Source organism: Anabas testudineus, chromosome 13, assembly GCF_900324465.2.
Source record: "Anabas testudineus chromosome 13, fAnaTes1.2, whole genome shotgun sequence".
Taxonomy (NCBI): domain Eukaryota; kingdom Metazoa; phylum Chordata; class Actinopteri; order Anabantiformes; family Anabantidae; genus Anabas; species Anabas testudineus.
Genome location: NC_046622.1, coordinates 5,303,382 through 5,326,445, shown reverse-complemented (window position 1 = coordinate 5,326,445; position 23,064 = coordinate 5,303,382). Strand labels below are relative to the sequence as shown.

Genomic DNA, 23,064 nt, shown 5'->3' with positions numbered 1-23,064 from the left:
ATTGCTGTGCTTTAGCATGAGCACAGTGTGATATGCAATTTGCTTTTGTATTAATACCACAGACCAAGTGATAACTTCATTGAACTGCAAAGATAAGTGGTGGACTGCGTTTGGTATAGAGAGCTAACTTTCTGACTCTAATTGGACTTGATGATGAATGGCATTGTGGGTCCTAATGTGGCACTATGGTTTCATCTTGGGCCTCTGGCTCTCACTGGCTATTATCTCCATCCCATGAGGATACATTGTGTCTGAGCCTTTGTTGGCTCTGCGCAGTGGAGTGGAGGACCTAATCTATTTATCACAGGGTCTGCGTGACCACCCAGCCAGGCTGCTATATCGGATCATACCAGGCTCCCTTGTGCTCTTCCTCAAGGGAAGGAGGAAGCGCCAATGTAACATGCAGCTTCACACCTGTCAAACAGTGCTAGGGATGGTCATCCCTGAGGGATGGAGCACAGAAGACGAGGCATTTAAATGCATTTTGTGTCATAGCTTACTTTGCCAAAAAAAAAAAAAGAATGATTTTGTCCTTTGTCATAGAGCATATAATCCTTAGCATTTAGTGCTGTAACAGTCAGGGGATGACTCAATGATACGTTTTAAAGAGGTGGTATTGTTGTGAACAGGAATTGTCCAGTGTTTGGATGGATTTTTGCAGTGTGAGATGTTATTGAAGTGTTGTTCAAGCATGAATGTGGGACTCCTCACTGCTTCACCAGTCTTTTCAATTCAAGGTCTGAAACTGGTTTGGAAACTGCTGCTGCTGTGTGTACAGAGAGATGGTTTTCCCAGTTATATTCCCTGTCTAATACAGTATCACATTGACCACTTTAATAATGGAAATTGCCAAAAAGATTCTGCAGTATAAATTAGCTCCACTGCATGTTGTGTGGTTCATTTGTCTAGACAGTAAATGTTTAAATAGATCTGGTCTTACTGCACTTAATGATCATAATTTACCAAAAGCCCATGATTACTGAAGGGCCCAACTCATGTAGACTTGAAACATGGCAGTAGTATTCCTACAGTGGTGAAACATCTGTGACACAGAAACCTCTTCAGATTACGTATAACATTAAAATACAGAGAACTTTGTCCTCTACGCCAAGTGCTAAAGAGCATGTTTGGATGCTAACACCCCAATTTAAGCATTATTCTAATGATCCATTCCCTAATTCTCCCTGGAAGATATCCTTTTTTAAGTATCGCTGCCACCTGGTGGCCATAAAACACCAGCAAATAAAAATGTTAACCAAGAAACTGTAATAATGATAAATAAATCTATGCTGCAGCAAAGGTAGAAACCTGTTTCACTTCTAGTTGTTTTAATGCTGACTAAGTTTTTTTTTTTTTAACACGGTTGTGAACCCTTAATTTCATGTATCTAAGCTTTGCAGTAGACACAGGATGTGTGAAGAACTTTGAAACTTTTGGTATAAAAGTTGCCACTGTTATCACAGACACACCACAGATACCCATTTGTTGCAAAAATAGAAGAGTACGTACATTATGTCCATAGGTGTGGTTATATCCAGGTATCTCTAGACACATATGATGACAGCCATTGTTGGAGCTGAGTGCACGGAGCGACTCTGAGTTTTGAATTTCAGACTAAGCAGAGGCAGCAGTTCACATTTAATCAGTGTCATGAATGACATTCGCCTCACATCCTTGGCACTTGCTGCTTTTCTCCAGCGTGCCATGCGTGTGTACAATGTTTCATGTGGTGCTCATTACGCACGCCACATAGAAACAACCAAATCTCGAGTTTAAACTGACGTTTCCATAGCAACACGCCACTGAACGGGGAAGAGGTGAGTTGCATAGTGTACTTTGCCTTGAGTGACTGTTCAGATCCAGATGACTCTCAGATTGCTCAGTCAGGAACAGGGACTGGGGCCATTTATGGAATCCACCTCCTCTTGCCTCCCCCATCACAGTCCAGCCAACGGGCGCAGAAAGCATTTGCATGCTTTGTAGCGCACCGTGGGCACCAAAACATAGCCACAAGTCAAGCTTTCATATTCAGAGAGTTTGTTGGTTTCACTCTTTCTTTTTTTTTGCTGAATATTTGCCCTCTTGCTTGTAAGACAGCAGAGTTCGTCATACATTGAAGATGGAAGGCAAAGCGAGTTGAATTGTATAATTTATCTCATCCTCAGGAGAGGGAACTCAATTCTACTGCATGGTGTTTGTTTACCCAAGTGTAGCATGAAATCCTATCAGTTCAAATACACAGGGATGGTCCGGCTATAGTAAAGGTGCCCAGTGGTCATGCATGCGGTCTGATGGAAATCTAAAAACTTTACTGTGTATTATAAGCCACTGATTTCTCATCCTGACAACTAGATATGTGAAAGACAGTATCCCCTCTACAGTGTAGTTAATGAAAACACTTCTCCTGACGCTGACACTCCATCTCCAACACAATGGAACTCTTGTTATCAATATGTGAATGTCCTGTAGTGGTGAAAATTAATCTCTGGTGCCTAAAGTGCATGATGAGATGTGTGAATAATTCACAGCTTCTAGTTTATCTGACCTTGAGTGTGTGTGTGTGTGTGTGTGTGTGTGTGTACCTGCCTGTGTGTTTGACTAGCTGGGAAGTGCTGCGGTTCTTATTGTCAAACCTGCGCTGGTGGATGGAGGAGTACCGCTTTGACGGCTTCAGATTTGATGGCATTACCTCTATGCTGTACCATCACCATGGCATCGGTAAGGCTGCTTTGTGTGAACCTTCTAATTCACGAGTGCATAGTGTGTCTAAGCGCATTTCGTAGTCCTCTCCTTTGAAACCCACAACGCAATATATGCCAGGATTTCCAGATGGTTAAAGGCCAGGGCCAATAGAAGTTCTGTTGAGAAGCCTGACTGATCCCACCCATCATATGGTGACATTTCTTATCTGCAAAGCAAGTTTCAATTAAATTAAACATAAGGCCGGAATAGTGTAACTGTTGCCTGATGAATTAACCTGTGTCTACACATAAAAATGTTATCACTATATCAAATGAGGTCAGCCTTCTGCGTGAACTGTGTAATTTTAGATGGTACAGCGTTACATGATTAGGTGGATTTTAGTAATTATTCAACGAGGCGAACCAATTAAATCAAAAACAATTTCATGCTGTTCAACAGATCAACATTTGTTGACAGTAATGCCTTAAGACCCCGGAGAAAGAGCTGGATAGAAGAAGACTGCGAGTTAAGGGTAACAAGGATGACTTTGTTTTATTAGCATGAAAGTGCACTCAGCATCTTTATAAGGTCTCCTCGATGCACACAGTGTATTTTATCTAATTACATAAGAAATGTTTATAGTAGATCTCTCACAGTCACGTGCGTGTTATTGTTCTCATTAATCTCTTTCAATATTCTACAGATACCGCTCTACATCAAAATATATCCGTTTCTTAGTATTAAAAGATATTAAAAAATTCAATGTTATGAAGTAAAAGAGTAGCAGTGCTTAAAAAAACACAGAGGATTGAAGGATTTTAGATTGTTAACTGTGTGGGTGTTTACTCCTCAGGCACGGGCTTCTCAGGGGACTACAGTGAATACTTTGGCCTACAGGTGGATGAAGACTCTTTGGTTTACCTGATGCTTTCCAATCATATTCTTCATACCCTTTATCCCGACTGCATCACAATTGCAGAGGTAAAAACACATGTGCCACACACACACTTTCAGCATTGCCTTACTTTGCACTGATACTGCCCACAGCTATTATTAATTAAAAGCACTTATTAGTTGGGCATAGCTTACTTGTATATTCATTGGTGTAATTAAGAAGTAATGCAAAAAGAAATGGGATTGTTGGGGGATTTTTTTTTTGGCCTGTGGTATAGGATTTTTACCACTTAATATGTGAGTTTGGAGTGGTATTGATGTGATCTTGGCTGACTACTGAGAAAGAAACCTGTGCACACAAAGAGAAAATGTGATATGAAATAGTGTGACTTCTCTGCAGGATGTGTCAGGGATGCCTGCTCTCTGCAGAGGAGTGGAGGAGGGAGGACTTGGTTTTGATTACCGACTGGCTATGGCCATTCCTGACAAGTGGATTCAGGTAAGATGATTTACTTCTTCTTAATCGACCTCTTTTTGTGCCCTGTCTCCTTTTTTTTTTTTTTTTTTTTTTTTCTCCGCAGCAGCTTTTACAGACACTGCAGACATGCTCACACAGAACTTGTGTATGAGCCACAAATAGGGAGAAAAATGAAACCGTTTGCTTTTAAAACAGGGATGAAAGACAAAGGGAGTGACAGGGAATGTTGGGAGGTATTAAACATTCTTGTGCTATATTACAGCTGAGCCTGTTGCTAAGCTTTTGAGCCTTGTAAGAAGCTTTCAAGCAAAACTTGTTCAGAAATATAGTGACAAGAGAATCGTGCCCTATATTTTCCTAGAAGAACATGCAACATAAATACACTAAGTAACTAGAAAAACTACACAGACTTGCACAATGGTGTTGTAAAGCTTATGATGTTGAGTTTGAAATGTCGTGTAGGTATTAATTCACCTTAACACTGCATCAGATTTGCATTACGGTATATTACAATCTTTTATATTGCATTAAATACAAACAACAACTGGACAAACTCCACAAGTTTAGATTTTGTTGTTTGCAGTAAAGCAAGTAGTGATGCAGTAATATTACATACTTATAAATGCAGTTCAAGGTGCTTTTTATGTTGCCTTTTTAATAAACATGGCCAAACAGAGATAATTACAATGCATAAGCTCCTGCATTCACTGTAAGACGTGTATACGGTAAATGTAAATAGGACATATGAGCTTTCTGTCTTGCAGTGGTTGTTATAGAGATCGAGGTCTAAAGTATCTTTATGTATGAAGACTCTTCACTTGACTTGAGTTTTCTTCACCCGGAGCTGCAAGTTTTTGTTTTATTTCATTTTTTTATCAAACTGAAAAATGGTCTTTGTGCTTTTTCTAAAGCTGAGCCAATTTATTTTTCTTTTTTCCTCCTTAATCCTACCTGCTGTGAGAATGGGAAGGTCATTATTTATCCCTTCAAACACAGATTTATGAATAAATGATGGAAAAGACAGAATTGTTATTGACAATAAAAGCAATCGACTTATTCACTGAATGACCTTTTTTTTCTTCTTAGATCTGTAATTAGTCTGAGTCCTTTGCTTGGATGTATATTTTCATTCGGAGTGAGTGGGAAGAAAGACAGACTTTAATGATGTTAACATGAATGTCATCTAGTCACTGATGCCAGGCTGAAATTTCTTTTTTTCCTTAAGTGGAGCATTTGAATAGACTGACAGTCACCTTTATATTTCACTTTGATTCATTATTCAGGCTGAAATGTCTGTCCTTGGGTTAGTTTTGTATGATGTCTAAGCAAAAGTTATTTTTCAGTTTGACTTCAGTGGTTTTATAGTTGATTTTTTTTTTCACCCTCCCAGACAATCTGAATAGTTGAAGATCAGAAACACTAGTTTCCTGACAACATATCCTTGTCCCAGCTGGTTTGACAGCCTCCACTCATTGTCAGGGGAAATCTAGAGAATAATGTCACTCATAATGAATTAAAGAAGAAAAGGGTCAATTATTTTTGCTCCACTACTTTGGACAATAGGACATATAAAAAAATATGTGAGTTTTAAATTGAATTGATGGTATTGCTATGAATAAACTTCATTAAATGGCAATAGTGCATGACAGTTTGTAGACATAAAGTCGGAACCTGTGTTGCGCTGCGGGTTCTCTCAGTAGATTTCTGATGCTTTTCCAAGCTTAAATTCATTTGAAAATATTAGTGTTATTGTTTTTAATTGGGTGTGAGGTTTAATTATGATGAAACAAAATGTGGTCATTTGTGATTTCATTTGTCAAATGAAAAAAACGGAACCTTCTGTGCAAAAAGTTTATCGTGACTAAACTTTTCTAATTTAACTTTATCTATCCTACTTATTAACCACATAGTTGTGTCTAACTTTGAATATACTGCACTGCGGATAGGCTGGTTTGGAAAAGAAAAGTGACCTGTTGTTTTTTGCTCACTGTCCGTGTTGGAGTTTTTTCTTGGTCTTGTGCAGGTCATCATCAGTCATGCCACACCACAAGGTGCTGCTCATTGCTCTGCTGTCTGCCAGACAAAACGTAGCTAATGTGTACACACTCAGGCATAAAAACAGGAACAGACAAAACAGAGAATATCTGCTGAAGGAAAGGGCTTCATAGCAGGAACACCGGGGCAACACGAATTGTTGAATGTCTCTGGAAGCGCTTTGTAATCAGGACATATTGTATAGGATATATAGTATGTAGACAGTTGTTTAAAATTCTCACATCTCCAACATATTTTTTTGGCATGTTAGCCTTTATTTGATCAATTCGGCTGTGGACGGGCAGACAGGAAACATGGGAGTAGAGATAGGATGTGACATTCAACTAAGGTCCCCTGCCAGACTCGAGCTGGGGTCACTGCCTTTACTATTGCAATCCATCTCTAATGTCTCCAAAATGTAGTTTGTTGAACCTGAGAAGTCTTTATCACTGTGGATGTGACTTTTCCCCCTATGCCTACTGTAGTTAATGCTAATCTCATTTTCATTCAGAACAGCTGTGTTTTTCTGTATATAACGCAGTAATAGGGCACAGCCTTTCATAAACCTGTCTGATTTACGCAGGATAATAACAACACCAGTGACTTGATTTTTTAAAAGGGACATTTTAGGCACCAAATATTCTCCATCCTGCCACAACAGCTGTTGAAGCATCCTTTAGCTCACCACTTCAGTCCAAACCGCCACTGTGAAAGTACTTAATGGCGTACGATGGGAAAACATTGTTTATAACTGAGCAGCCATCCATAACTGTATGATGCTGAAACTGAGCAGCACAAGGAAAGTAAATGGATACCAAGCCGCCTATCCAGAGATAAACAGAGGTCACTGAATATTCTTTATTTGAAAGTTCAGTTTTCTGCTTTCTGTTTGATGATGCCAACATGCTGTTCCCAGAAAGCATTTCAACCTTGTTTTGGAAGAATATTTGCCTCTTGGAACTTCTGGAGTGGTACATAACTCATCATTTATTTTCTTAGCCCCTTTGGTGTTTCTTTCTAACCTGTCATTATAATAATATCACCCATTCATCATGCTGGTTTTTTTATAAAATCAACAAATATTACTTAAATACATGAACGTTTTAGCTGAGCAGACAGGCAGCAGGTGTCTCTGGGGATGTGTCTGTTTGGGTTACATGGTGGATGAAGGTGGATTGTTTTGTGCCCTGTCTTTGTTTGCATGTGTATGTTTAAAACAAGCAGTGGAGTCTTCTTGTTTGATATTTGAGCAAAACATGTAGAAAACCTAGTGAGGTTATCTGTTGGAAGATTCATGAAAGTTACATTTACACATATTTTAGTGAAAAATCAAAGTAGCGTGTGCGTGACCTCCGCATCACATGCATCCTCTTGCACTACGGTGTCTTGTTTTTCTCGATGGGGGAAGTCTATGCATCGTTAATCAAGTCTGTCTCTCACAGCGGTGGGTTTTACTCAGTAGTGGGGATGGAGGGAGGAGAACAGAGGGGCAGAGGAAGCGAGGGAGGGGGGGAGAGAGAGAGTCCCAGACTTGACCTTCCTCAGTGATGCTTGCACTAGATGTGCAGCAGGCAGTGCTGCACCGCTGAGACACTGCCTCCTCCATAGTAAACCAGCGGTTTCACAAGATTATCCTCAGAATGCCTCGGGAGAGGTTGTCTCCTTGTTTACTTTTCAAACTGTATCGCTTGCAATGCAGTATTTGTTTAGATACTTCTTTTTGTTGCAATTTTTTCAATTAAATTTGTTGTCTCTGAGGAAGCCTGATGCCACGTGAATTGTAAAGCTTGGGAAGACGAAGTGTGTAGCACAGTTCATGCATTTCTATGCAGGAAAGCATTCATATGGACTTGCCTCGCTATAGTCAGTGAAGTGCAGGGCTAGCTTTGCCTCTTCTCACAGAGTGTCAATTAGGGAGGGATTTGAATGGACTGAAGTGGAGCCTCCAGTGAGGTGTGTGTTGCAGATAGACAGAGAGATAGACAGGCAGGCGGGAAGAAACAGAAGGAAAGAGAGACAAAGAGACAGAGCTGTGAGCTTATTTATAGATTCACATGTGTGCATGGATGAATCTCTCTCGGTTCCTCGAGCGGGGCCTCACGCTGTGTTTCGTCCTCAGCATGACTGATTGATATGACTCATTTACTGGCTGCAGAAGGCTGTAAGGACCAACAGGCTGTGAAAAATTAAGATATCCTAATGAGAGGACCAGATAAGGCGCACAGCACAAGTTTGGATGATTTGATCTGATTATGACCATAAAATGCTGTCACTCCTAATGGATAATGTTACAAAAGCCCTCTAATTTAACAAGCACCCTTGCCTCCAGCTACAATAGATTGAGATGTAATTGAAACAATTAGAGGTGGAGGAGGTAGAGGGCTCGCTGGTCGCAGCTTGGAAAAGAGAAGGCAATGCGAACAATTCTCCAATATCCCTGTGCTTCTCTCAGCTCCCCAACTTGAATGACCTCAGAGTCAATTGTCCCAATTTTTGTTTCAGTTCCTCCATTTATTTTAATTGAACGAAAATATCATTCTGCACAACTCTCTCCTTATTAGTTTCAGGGGAAAAATCAATTTCTGGTTCCCATACTTTGTTCTGTCCATCACACTGGAAACACTTTCAATTAACATGACTTAATAAAATTCAGGCTACTGGCAAGCAATGTTGGATTCAGCTTGTTTATGTAAACATGTCAGGGCCTCATCAGCAGCCTTTAAAGGGCGCCCACTCTCTTTGACCGCTTCACCCAGCAACACCCTCTGCTCGCTTCCTTCAACGGCAGCATTTCAGCCTTATCCTGCTTATTTTTATTAGCTAATTGCACTCTGAGTCCTCCCTTGTATAGTGTTAACTGGTGGTGCAAGGTTCAGGCAGTGCAGGTTTATTCAGCGAGGCTTTTTATAGAAAAAAAACTGTAAGGTGAGCTAAGGGGTGCCTTTCAGCTGAGTGAAGCTTCTGGTGAAGACATTTGCGTGGGCAAGAAGTTCATTAATTTTCGAAACAGAAAATATAAAGATAGGGAGGCATTAGCTTGATCCACGGGACTGAGTGCTGTACAACTTGGTTCTCTGCTCATCTCTGGGGGCGGCACTGTATGTGAGAGGAGAGGATGTCCCCATAGCAACACAAACTCAAACATAGTTCCAGTAGACATGTTTGCAAAGACAGGAGAGGTGGGATGCTCGGGCCAGCCCACCAAATGTAAAACAAGAGCTTTACACAAAACTCATCTCTGCCCCTGCGTCCTTTCCAGCACCATGCGATGGAAGTAGAGAGGCTCTTGAATCCATCACAGCATGTCAGTGGCAGTCAGATGACCTCATCCTGCTCTTGATTTTTATTTTATTTTTTTTTTTATTTCTGGCTCTGCCTAATTAATCTGGGCACTCTGGTTGGCTCCTGACAGCAGGCTTGTAAAGTAAGATTTGTGCACTGCTCATTATCATTGATGAAGTGGAGTGTCAGTGGTGCCAGGAAGCTTGGCTGGTTGGGGCTGATGTGGGTGAGCTGGCGGTAGGGAAGTCGTCAACCCAGTCACTTCTGTCTCTGCTCCGAAGGATTAATTGCTCCCAGACCACTTTTGCGGTTGAATTGAATTGTAATGATTCATAAGGAAGTGTAAAGTGTCTGATTGTACGTGGATATTTAGGCAACAGAGATGATCTCTGTGGTATAACCTGCAGATTCTGTTGTTTAACCTTTATAAGAGAACTGATGGACAAATGAGATAAATATATAGAGTATTTAGTTTTAGCTGCATATTTAAATTTATGTTATATATTACTCTTCAGTTTATCCATGTGTTAACTGCTTTATTGTAATTTTCAGAATTATGGCCGAGTTTATCAGACAACCTAGACCCTGACAAATCAGAGTGGAGTCCATGACGCAGAGGGGCAGTCTTACACATCTCTCGGCAGTTTCCTTACAGCCGACACCCCCCAAAAAACTACTAAAACCACATAGAGACAGTGTCTGCTCCCCGACCACCTAAATTATATATATCGAAAACCAAATAACCTAATAAAAATAAGACGATTCTCTCACAGAACAAAATAAAAAGAAAACAATCAAATTTGGACTATTAAAAATCTGATCTCTCGTCTAAATCCCTGTTGGTGAATGATTTGATAAGAGACTATCAAATAGATAGTAATAATACAAATAAACCCACTTCTTCTAGAAACCTGTCTAATAGCATTATTACCCTTAGTTTATTTATCTTTGACCAAAATATCTCATCATACATAAAATACATCTTTAGAGCGGCCTTCTTCCACCTAAGGAATATTGATAAAATTAGGAGCATCCTGTCTCAAAGTGATGCTGAAAAACTAGTTACTATTGTAATTCATTATCAATAGCATATCCCAACAACTCCTTAAAAAGTAAACATCCATGAAACAATACAAGCTTAACATTCAAATACACAAGCAAGGAAATCATTGTAAATACGCTCTTGGACATTTCATTTAAAAGCAATGCTACACAGACCTCACATAGGACTAAATAATTTTAATACTGTTAAAATCTATTTACACAGAACAAAAACAGGTGGAGATTTGGCTTCTAGCCTAATTACCCACTGCAGCAGGGCTTGTCTTGAAGATCTGGGCAGCGCAGAGAGTTAAAAGGTCTCAGAATTCGTAGTACATGATCAGTGTCTCAATGAGGTTTTCTGGTGGCAATGAGTAATATTGCCACACAAGGCTAGGGTGAAAAAGATTGAATGTGAACAGATGGTGATATATATATGTAGAGGGAAAGCCTCTATTTAGGTGGAGCAGCCAGTTCATCTCAGACATATTGATCGGCACAATTTACTCTCTTTACTCGGAGGATTATGGCTCTGTAGAGTAATATAAAGGTTTCCTGACATGTCAATCAGCTGTCACGGCCAGTTCCACCGAGCAGACTTCAACCTGTCACTGAGATGGTCTCACCAACTCCTTCACCAATCAGACAGGCTGCAAGTCTATCACAAGGGTTCTTGGAGGGCATAAACTCTCCTTTTCTTACCTCTCTGAATGCTATTGATACTGTGGCTTTCTACCTTCCCTTTTGTGTCCACTGCAGTACATGTGCTTATCTATAGTCTGCCCTTGCTGTCATTTACTTGGGTGATTTTGTCCTGTTAGTGTGGCCACAAAGCAGCAATGTGTGGGCAGATGTGCTTGACATGCATGTTTTCTGGCCCCCGTTTCCTTCTGACCTCTGAAAATGACTCTTTTGGCAGGAAGTGTGCATGTAGGCAGGCCAGCGGCAGGGCATTGATTCCATGGTTGGATTTATTGTTGAATCCCTCCGTTTGGATGAGAGGGTCTGACCTTGCCCATCTCAGGTGGGGAGAGCTGATGCCTTACTACCCATGGGCTGTAGTGAAGTTATTAAAAACTCCATTACCACCATTCAAAGGTAGACATAACTCACAGTGTGGATATAGAGATGTCAAAACAGAGATTGATCTGAGAAAAAAGTGTTACTCAGAGAAAACTTAAGAAAGGTAGAAAGACTGCCAGAACAGAAATACTGAGCTTTAGACATCAGTCAGAGCCCAAATGGATCTCTCAGCTACACATCTATCACACCCTTTTTCAATAACCCCTCTCTGTCACTGTGTAGATCCTGAAGGAGTTAAAGGATGAGGACTGGAACATAGGCAATATTGTCCATACACTGACCAACAGGCGCTATGGAGAGAATTGTGTAGCCTATGCAGAAAGTCACGATCAGGTAGGTTTTTCTACATGGTCCTATTTTACAGCGTCAGTAGAGTCTGCATTATCTCAGCGTAGACACTAAAACATACCCTACACTTCCAGGCTCTGGTTGGGGATAAGTCTCTGGCCTTCTGGTTGATGGACAAGGAGATGTACACCAACATGAGCTCCATGATTCCCATGACACCCATCATCGACCGCGGCATGCAGCTGCACAAAATGATTCGGCTTCTCACTCACGGTCTGGGTGGAGAAGGCTACCTCAACTTCATGGGTGAGTCACCAGGACACAACACACAGAGAATCTAACACTACAGTTTTATATAACGTTCACTATACACCACAAAAGATAATAAGAAGACGTAATTAAGAGATATTGTAGTATTTTTGTTGCTTGCAGTTCAATAAGATCCCATTATTAATGACATCTTATGAAATGGTTTAATTCACTGACAGAAAATTAATCTACAACAATTATGACAATCCATTAGTAATTTTAGCATTAGCATGAAAAATGCCAAACATTAGTTTCTTCTCTCAAGTGTGATAATTTTCTACTTGTCTTCGTTTATTATTAATGTAAATGGAATATACTATTAAATGGCTTTTGAACAAACAAAATTCAGATGTTTAAAGTAATTTGATGTTGCTTTTTACTCTGATAAATTATGATGGGGATTAAAACTATTTTTGACAATTTATGGTTTAAGCAAGTAATAAATTAAAGGATTATAAGATTAATACAATAGAAATAGTAATTTCTTGCAGACCTAATAAACCATTGACCAATATTTACATGGCTGATTTTCATTTAGACACGTTCTAATTAGATATTTAGACATCAAATGCTAATTACATACTGTCTCTCATGTAAATAATATATGTACTGTATAATCATGTTGACATGTTACATGAACACACATTTATTTTGCTCTCCAACGCAAGTCCTTTATGGTCAACAGGGAAAAACATGTATATACTGCCTCAGTAAATGCTGTATATTTTACTGATAAGCTGTTCCTACTGTTTTCATTTGCACTGCAGTTAGCAGTGTTAACGTTTGTGCTACAGTGCATTGTGTTATTTTTGTACATGATGATGTCATAGTATGTTTTCTAGCTGCACAGGAAGACTAAGAAACAGATGTCACCTTTTATAATAAGCAAATCCTAATTAATGAAAGCGTAAAGTAGCCCTTGGTACTTATTTTCTAACTGGTCTAAAGTCCTCCGTTTTTACGTGTGATATTTATTTCATGGATATTTCTCTAAGTCCTCTTTTTTTTCAAATGGTTCCAATTCTCATCACTGCTGAGATGCTCTTCATTTTCCACACATCACCTCAGCAACAGCATGGCTTTATCAGTGCCAGCTGATAAAGATAATAAAGTGATAAATAATAATGCTATGACTTGACCTTGGTTGATGGTGTGTTTCCTTGCATATGCCTCCCTCTGGTTTAATGTAAATACTGCATACACTACAGATCCACAGCATTTTAGCTCCACCTTGTGACTAGGTGTTCTGGACAAGCAAAAATATTTCTACAATGTCTCTTTGGATTTAATATCTCCTTTCACTATGATGGCCAGTATTACTCAGGGGAAATTCTGCTAAGTGGATTAATGTGCAGGGAACAAACAGCAGAATCAAAACTGTTCTAGATGGACAATGATAACATGGCAGCTCATGTTGAACATGGTGTCAAAGAAATGACCCCATGTGGGCAGCTGAAGGACAGTTCATAGTAATTATATCTGATTCGTTCAGATATTCGCACACTCAGTGGTACTCTTGATGCTTTGTGCCCATTGGTCAGCATCACAATCACCACGAGTTGATATAGTGGCTGAAAAACACTTCACAGTGATTTTCTTGATCTTTTCAACCCTGAGGGATTTTCTCACTTTTAATCTCTCCCATACATTACAATACATTTCAATTTACATTTAAATATTACATTAAAAATATACAGTCGTGTGTCATGTGCCATGTCACACCTTAGTAACAAAGAGCCTGTACTAATCTCCCCATTGCCTTCATGCACATCAAAATGCATCACTGAAATACATAAAGCAGTTTTAAAACGGCATGAAAGTGGTGTTTAAGTCATTAGAGATCCCCACTGTATTTTTTTAAACCAAGTCTTTACTTCATGCAGTCGCATGTCTTGTGTCTCCTTGTAAATCTGCTGTGGTGAGTGGCAAACTTTATAAAGGTACCTAATGTACCCAAATAAAGTAAAATAAGATCTCCCTTGCTTACTCATTAAAATTTTCTTCTCATTCTGTTTCATTACTTTCGATCACATTTGCTGAATTACTCAAAGTCACAATCAAAACTTTAATTTACCCCATTCTGTCAAGTAATGCTCTGTGGTTTGAAGAGCAGCCATTTGGCAAGAAGACCAATATTACGAAGGTTATGAAAGGAATATTGCTCTCTTTCAGCCAGAACTATTGTGTGACTGACTAAAAGGTGGTGCTATCATCTTTTGTTAGCCATGAAAATGGATAAAAGTTAAAAGTTTTTATTAGGAAACTGTAAAAGTTTCCCAATCTAGAAGGATTGTGACGTTCAAGCACAAGATGTTTTCAAAGTTCAAGCATCTGATGGGTGAGTATTATGGAAATGCTCAAGTAAAGGAGGAAAAAAAAGAAAATCAAGTAAATCCGAGATGACATGCCGTGTCAATGGATCAATGATGGCAGAGTCATTTAGCCAGTGCTGAGCAAGAGCAAATTGTTTGAGCAAGCAAATCAATTTGAAGTGCCTAGCCTAGAAAAACCCATTTATTTACTCATGACCAATAGTAAACACCACAGAGCAAGAGGACAGAGGCAGCATCTGTATTTGAGATGCTGAGAGATGGATACTGTAAAGGATGTTGGAGCGTCAATGACATTAAAGCGCCAAGTGGCGTGGCAGTAATGAAACGCCTCAGTGGTTTTATCATTACATCAGCAGGGACAGAATGGAAGCGCTCGCACTTCCTGACTTTCAGGGCTCACAGAGACTTAAGATAACCTTGCAGATTTACAGTCTAAATTACTGAGCTAAAAACTTCTCCTGCGGGACTCTATATTCATGAAGTGCTATAGTGCAACAGGCAACCGTTATACTGCAGCCTTGGACAATGAATTGAAACCCAGCCTTTCCTCTTCATACATTTCAAATAGATAATCTCGAGTGAACTGTGCTTTGAGGCTCGTGGTTTTAGGTGAATGTGCCAATCCCACCTGTGCTTTTGGACCAGTAACGTTTATTTAATGTGCAAACCAAGAGTGGGAACAGGGACAGGACATTAACACAGTAACAAGAAATCAATCTAGCAAGTGCAAATAATCATTGCATTACGACTGCAGCTTTTTTTTTTCTTCTTCTCCTTTTCCTTTTTTTACTGCATCTAAAACCTGTGACTCTTGCCTTCCCATCCCCTCTGATTCCCTCATTGATCTTCCTTTGGCAGAATCCCTCCAATGGAAAACACATTGATCCTTGGCTTCTTCTTGTGCTGCTAATTACTGAGGGGACTGTGTCACTGCCAGGCCCTTATCTGATGCAGAGCTGTGTAGAGGTGTAATGGGATGTGCCAGCTGAAAAGCTGTCTGACATAACCTTGTGTAAACATGATTGCCTCCAATTTATCATATCATTATTGGAACCAGCATTAACTTAAGTATCAACATCGTTGAAGTAAAACCTTTAGTTGTTTTTTCCCATCCTTTAGCCTGGGTGGCAAATCCTGGTACATCTTCTTAAAGGAAAAACTGTTTTCTTAATGGTTTAAGCCAACATTTAAACTGATAACACTCTACTCAACAACTTAATATCTGAGGATGTGGAGACTCTCTGCAATTCTGATACCAATTTGATAACAGACAAAAAATGAACTTTACTATATTTACCTCAATTAAAACAGACCTACTATAATGCCAGCAGCTGTGGAGGTGGTCAGTGCTCGAGCAGTTACTTATTACACATTACTTATTCTAAAAGAGCGTCAGATTTTTGCCACTGTTGTCTGGCTCAGTTAGTGGGACATGTAACTGGTATATACAGTATTAACAGATTATTATTAACAGGTATATTAAGAATTCACAGTGTTGACCTGAATGCAACATGTTACTGCTTAAAGTAACTTAAATAATAATACTAAGCCTTATGAAGTAAGTGTTAGTTATGTGTTACCATGGTAAGTAATATTTTATGTATCCAGCACAGCAGTGAATGCTAATCTCAACATGGTTCATGCATTCACTGCAGTAAATGTCTCAATGACAGTGCAAACATGTTAAACAGATGTGATGTTCACATGATCACTGTTAATTTGTCATGTTAGCAGGATAACGTTTGCTAATCAGCATTAAAAGAAAGAAAAATCACCTTCTGGCAACACCAGAAGGTGACATAATGAAAACACTGCAGACTGAAGTATTTCCCAACCTCAGATTTTCTTCAGCAGCTTTTCGTTTTGGTGCCTTCAGTTTATTCTGAAATAAAATCTGTCTCCTTGCTGTTACAAGAACAGCATTCTACATTCTCTGTTGTTCCTGTGTGTTTAGGCAGTTTCACAGGACTTCATGACAGTTTTATGTGGCGTCACTATGACCACCAACCACACTGAGGCAGTAATATTTGCTGTGTACCCTTTTCAAAAAATGAATCCCACCATGCAGTGGGAAAACGGTATAGAAGTTATCCTCTGGAGATCACACGTCTGTATCAAATTTCATTGCAATCCATCTATTTATTAGTTGTTGAGACATAGAAATAACCATTCTTCCAGAAAGACTATTTCCCCTATAAGAAAAAGGATTTCAGGCTTTTTCTTTCAGGGTCTGTTACAATTTTGGGGCTTTCTTTTTTCTATTAATGGCTATCAGTAATAATAACACTGCACCACCTTATCACCAATGCAATTTCGAAGATCAAAGCAGCAACAACACTAAAAAGAACTCCAGTGGTGCAGAACACCTAAGCAGTCACAATTTTACTGACTTAAAACAAATCCTGAGCTTTTTAGAAGAGAAAACAAGCAGCAAATGGTGAAAAAAGGTTTTACATAAACCTCCTGGGTCAACTTTGACCACTGCGTAATGTTTGTACACGTGAATCAACTCAGCTTAACCCAGCTAAACAGTTGACTTGTCTGATCTTCTGACTGCATTTATTTCTGCTTGATATCACTGTTATCAGACTCCGTTACAAACTGTAATTTTCCTTAAATGATGTTTACCATTCTTGTATATATTACACTAAAACACCTCACGGTATTTTATCTCAGATAGGATGAATGTGTGTATTGGGAAGATAATTCATCATATTTCATTATTGCACATTCATTCTTGAATGTGCTATCTGGTTTATTTCAGCTGTGAGGAGGCAACGGAAGGTGATTATCATGGTGATTAATGTAGGCATACAGGAGGAACATTGCTGTGTCGTAGAGGAGAGGGAAATGATTACCAAACGGAGGTGTGTCCAATGTGTTTCTTTAAAGCTGAAATGAAAAGATGAGTCAAAGGCTTCCATGGGTTACTAAATCAACCTGTACAGGAAATCAATCATCTCCACTAGACTTTGTAAAATAATAACATAGAAAAACTGAAAGTAAATACAGGCAAAAGAGCCTGGTGCACTTAACAGCACTAATGAAGTGTAGCTCTCTTTAAAAAGCTTTTATTAAAGCACAAGCCTGAGCTCAGACAGAGATTAGCAGGCACCCCATGTTTTTCTCTAACTGCATGTGTGTGCTGATGTGAGTACATATGCTGCTTATTCATTAATAGAGAAGTTCACACTTGAACATTTTCACAGTGTAAAATAGGTGTAAAAGAAGTGTAAGATAGTTTGCATTGCTGTACACATTGTGTTGCATGGTATGCTCTTACTTATGCATATCAACTGTGGGCCATAGAGGAACTCGCATCGCATTTAAATATTTAGATTGCAGCTTGGAATAATGGTTTCTTTATGTGCTCTTTTTCTGCCCTGTCTCTGTTCCCACCTGTAGTTTCGTTCTCTCTTACTCCAAACCACAGGGCTGAAAATGATCCATTGTGTCCTTTTGGTTCTAGTCCATTTAAGTTTCACACTGAGTTATTACAAACAAACCCAGAGTTGTAAACATAAAGTCAGACATTTTCTGTGACCTATTCTGCATCACCAGTGCTACATGGGCCTGCAGGAGGAAAATCAAAACAATATTTACTTCTGTGACTGACAGCAAGTGGCACTGTGTTTACCGACGCTTGAATCTTTACTTACTTTCCATGGTAGTCACAAAAAGCTCACACAAAGAGAAACAATAATGTAATATGATTTTGTTTATCACAAATAGTAACAAAAAGCTACCAACAGAAAACAGAAATGAGCCATCCTGTGTTATGAGTATGAGTGGGTGGAATTGTTGCCATGATCTGCAAATGAATGGTTTAATTGTTTAGCTTTTGAATTCATGCAGCTGTCACATGTCCACGATCACTGTGGCTGTCCATGCAGACATACTCTGCTAAATACTATAGCTGTGTTGTGCCTGTGAAATGGACTTTATAATAATGAAAGTATTAGAGATGATAGATGCATCAGGTTTTACTGATGTTATTTTGAGATCCTTACTTACTAATATTTTTGCGGGTGTGAGAAGCTCTACATACGTTGTGATTTGCATTTTAAAGACAACACAGTGAAGGCTACAGTACGTGAGCCCAGAGAATGTTATACTTATTGTTACTGCTGTAAAATAAAAAATGGAGGGCTGCCAAATTGTAACACGTTCAACACCTTCTATTCAGCTCAATCACCCATTCTCCTCTCATTTCATTTTCAAGTGGGTTGACAATGCAGACAGCAAATAGTTTTCTACTGTAACTATTGTTCTATGATTACAAGTTAATCTGTAGACTTAAGTACTCATTTCCCTCTGTTCTTCACGTGAAAATGTACAAGCATGTGCTTAGAATGACGTTATCCAGTAAACATACCCAATAAATCACATTGGCTCTGGTCAAAATGTAAAGAACACATACTGCACGTGTACAGTCTTGGTGCTTAAACTAAAACTGCCACATAGTAAGTCCCCTTGTATCCAGCACTATGCTCAGACTGTGTGTTTCATCGCTGACTTGCAAACGATTCCCCTCAACAGTGCAGTGGTGTGGATGTTGAGCAGAGAGGGAGGATGATTTGAACAACTGAGGGAGGTTCTTGAAATGGGCTATTTCTTTTCTGAGGCTCTAAAGACATCAGGTAGTAGACTGACACTTTAGACAGTGGCAGCAGAGCACACACGAGAACTTTATTGTTTTTAGTTGAGGGCTGTCAAGCCTACCAGACATATCAGCTGCCACTTGTGGCCAGGGCCTTGACACAGCCCACAGCGTCTGTAACAGACATGGTGAAATTGCTCATTTGCCCTGCTATGGCGGACACAAAGAACAACTCTGTCAAAGACGGGAGTCTTAATCTGTAAGAGGCTCCTGCCATAACGCCTTCACACAATGCTGGGTTTTTTTAAGGCACACGGGTGGTGAATGTTGGCTTGGAGGTCCCTCTAGGACAAGTAAGAAGGGCCACAGGGGTGAAGCTCACTGCTGATATTATTTGACACAGACTTTAAAATACTGGAAACATCTCACCCAGTTTACTCACCTGGCTCAGTATGAGAAAGATGAGAAGACACTGTCTTCAGTGTTGCCAAGAGGTGTGAAGTTGTCTTCTCTTCCTTAGGAAGGACTTACAGATGGCCTTGTATAACTGCTAGCTGTTTACGTTACAGTGGAAAGAAAAAGTATGTGAACCTTTTGCTTTTCTGCATTAATTTGTCGTAAAATATGATCTGATCTTCATCTAAGTGAAGAGTACAATTATAACAAATATAATGTGGCTAAAATAATAACACAAAAAAATTCAGATCTTTTATGTCTTTATTGAGAACTATAAAAACCTTATAATGCTAGTGGAAAAAGTATGTGAACCCTTGGAATTACTAACTGGTTGTTCATGATGTTTTTATGATGATATACAGTGACCTTTTTAATACCAGATGTAGTGCTGTGTGTTCTTTCCAAATAGTTCAATCTTAGTTTTATCAGTCCACAAAACATTTGGCCAATACTGCTGTGGAGTATCAATGTGCTCTTTGGCAACCCTCAGACATGCAGCAATGTTCTTTTTAGTAAGAAGCAACCTATTTTTTGGTGTCCTGTCATACACACTTTGCTTGTTCAATGTTTTACCTACTGTAGACTCATGAACACAGATGTTAGCCAGTTCCAATGATGCCTTCAAATCTTTGGCTGTCACTTGGGGTTGCTTCTATACCTCATTAATGAGTGTTCATTGTGCTCTTGGGGTCATTTTGACTGGCTGCCCACTTCTTGGTAGAGTAGCCACAGTCCTGAAGCATCTGCATTTGCAGAATATTTGCTTAACTGTAGACTGTTGAGTCTTTGACATCACTGTGTAATCATTTCCAGCTTCATGTAAATCAACAATTCTTGACCGTAGATCCTCTGAAAGCTTCTTTGGAGAGGCTTGGTTCACATAAGGACATTCTTCTTGTGCGAAGCAAACGCAAAAAGTAATTTTTTTTTTTCCAGTCAAAGTAGCTCTAGTCCACCCCGCCAATTTCTTAACATGACTCAAGGTATGCTAGCACCTGACTCCAGTTAGGTTTTTAGAGGTCATCATTCCAAGGGTTCACATACTTTTTCCACTCGCACTGTGAGGTTCTTATGGTTGTTCTCAATAAAGAAATGAAAGATCAGATTTTTTATTATTATTATTTTAGGCACATCATATTTGTTAATGCTCTTGACTTAGATGAAGCTCAGATCACATTTTATGACAAATTAATCCAGAAAACCATGACATTCCAAAATTCACAAACTTTTTCTTGCCCCTGTACATTGGAGCTTTATTCAGTGTGAATGTGGGAGGCTGTCTTCTTGTCACCTGATGATATGGCCACGTGCTCCTTAGACTGGCTAGTCGATGATCCCAGTGGCAGCATGAGGAGCACTGAGGTGTCACTGCTGAGCATATAATGACAGGAGTAAAGAAAAATAGACGGGGAGCAGCATCATGGCTGTCCTTAGGAACATTGTATACTGTAACAAACATTAATGATCACTGGAAACTGTGTTGATCAACACTCCCATGTCAAGGAAACCTAATGATTATTGTAATGCTTTGACCTTCCTTCATGCACTGCAGTAAGGTAAAACTGGGTCAGTACAGTATATCTAAAAAACACGTGAATTTATACTATTAAAGAGGGTGTGATTTAGTTTTGATCTATACTGTAGCACCATGATTACAGACACCTTGGAAAACTGTATCTAACAGCCTGTTAATAACACAGACGCTAAATTCGGTGACGGTTACAGTTTTATTAGTGTGCACCGTGTTGGTGTGGGACCACTGTGATTTGTTTCAAAGACAGAAGCTGAATTCAAGACTCTGGGACACAGGTAAAAAGTTACTTTAATAAGAAAGACATGAACCCATTTTATATTGAAGAATTAAAATGTAGAATAAATTACTTGCCTCACAAGTAATTAAAGCTACAATCTAAAAGTAAAAAACTACTACTTTCACTTTAGCATGCCCACTGAAACTGCTTGCATGTCAAATATAGCTTTTACCTGCACACTGAATGTGTGGTGTATACTGTGTGTTCCTCTTGGTGGACTGCAGGGAAGAAAGTCTGCCTTTGACTACCAGTGTTGCAAGTCTGAGGTGTAATTCTCTCCTTTAGATTTCAAGTTCAGCTGTGTGGGAGGCTTGTTATTCATGCAGATGTCACAAGAAAAGCCCCTCTCTCTTTCTTCTTTCTCATTCTTTCTCTCCTTCTCTCTTCCCCTCTCTCTGCACGTCTTTGCTGCCCTAATTTCCAGGCTAGTACTTCTGTTGGCTTTTATTTTTTTCTGCTGGCAGTCCTGTGTTGTATTGTTTGCTACTTCTTTAACACTCTTTAACACCTACATAATGTATTTCATTAAAATCTGCTGTCATTCCCTGTCCGTTCCACTTCATCCCATCACTCAGATTTTTTTTTTTTTTTTAGTATGTGGGGGGTTGTGCACCAAATAAACAACTAGCCTCTATTCTGTTGTCATGCATCTTCCTGTCTCTTGCCTGCGTGTTTCTTTCTCTGCTCAGAATTCAATTATCCCGACTGTTGTTTTATGATGTTGTTGTGACATCTGATGACGGATTCATTATCTCATCTCCTAGCTTGACAGCATAGTGGCAACAGGACTGTTGTTTCCTAAACTTCTCTGGTATACGTTCAGCTTTACATCTAGATTCTTTCTCTTTAAATTAGTCCTAAGGATACATCTTTGCAGTTTCTCCTAATTTCCAGCACTGACTTAAAGTTTGCATCCTGTCATGGAAAAATAATGTACAAACACATCCTAGCATTGTCCATATTTTTGTTGAAAAAGTGTGTTTGTCAAGTGCTAACTAAAAAAAAGTGTGACAGCGTGGTTGGCACACTGCAGTTGGTGGAAAATGTTGCAAGAGCTGTGGGGCTCTGTTTTAATATGGAAAGCACCAACCTTTGCCGAGGTTATGAAAAGGTCACAGACTGTCGCTGACTCTGGTCTCTTTGATCTGTTTTTCTTTCTTTCTTTCTTTCTTTTTTTCTCTTGTTAAAAATTGCACAAAACTTGAAAATAACCTTATATAGCTTGACACAATAGAGTATGCTAATTCGCTGTGAGACTGTGTGCCTTTCCCTTCATTATGTACATTCTTTAATAACACTCTCTGTGTTGCAGGGAATGAGTTTGGCCATCCTGAGTGGCTGGATTTCCCAAGAGAGGGGAACAATCAGAGTTACCACTATGCCCGGCGGCAGTTTAACCTAGTGGATATGGATCACCTCCGCTACTGTCAGCTCTACGCCTTTGACCGGGACATGAACCGTACTGAAGACAAGTACGGCTGGCTGGCTGCCCCACCTGTAAGAACATCACACACAGTAGACTTTGTGCAGACACTCTCAATGACAAAATCGCATCAATGTCACAGCAGCATTTTGTTTTACACAGACACAGGATATTGAATATTTTCTAGTATCCCAAGAATTTGGTAATGACTTAGCTTGTATAAGGGGGTACCAGCTTTATGTACATTTGCAGTGTCAGCGAGTACTGCAGGGGGGTTAAATGCACCATAAAAAGAGTTTATTTTGGATACATCTTCTTTCTCTGTCTGCTGTCAAAGTGAACAGGAATGG

General features: G+C 39.4%; 1 protein-coding gene across 1 annotated transcript in view; it reads left to right on the top strand.

The window, feature by feature from the left end:
* gbe1b (glucan (1,4-alpha-), branching enzyme 1b) overlaps positions 1–23,064 on the top strand; it is a 67,773-nt gene that overhangs the window by 25,212 nt on the left and 19,497 nt on the right. The window contains exons 8-13 of the mRNA XM_026367645.1: positions 2,603–2,718; positions 3,536–3,663; positions 3,977–4,075; positions 11,717–11,827; positions 11,917–12,088; positions 22,604–22,788. Of these exons, the coding sequence (XP_026223430.1) occupies positions 2,603–2,718; positions 3,536–3,663; positions 3,977–4,075; positions 11,717–11,827; positions 11,917–12,088; positions 22,604–22,788 (811 nt within the window). The remainder of the gene's footprint in view (positions 1–2,602; positions 2,719–3,535; positions 3,664–3,976; positions 4,076–11,716; positions 11,828–11,916; positions 12,089–22,603; positions 22,789–23,064) is intronic.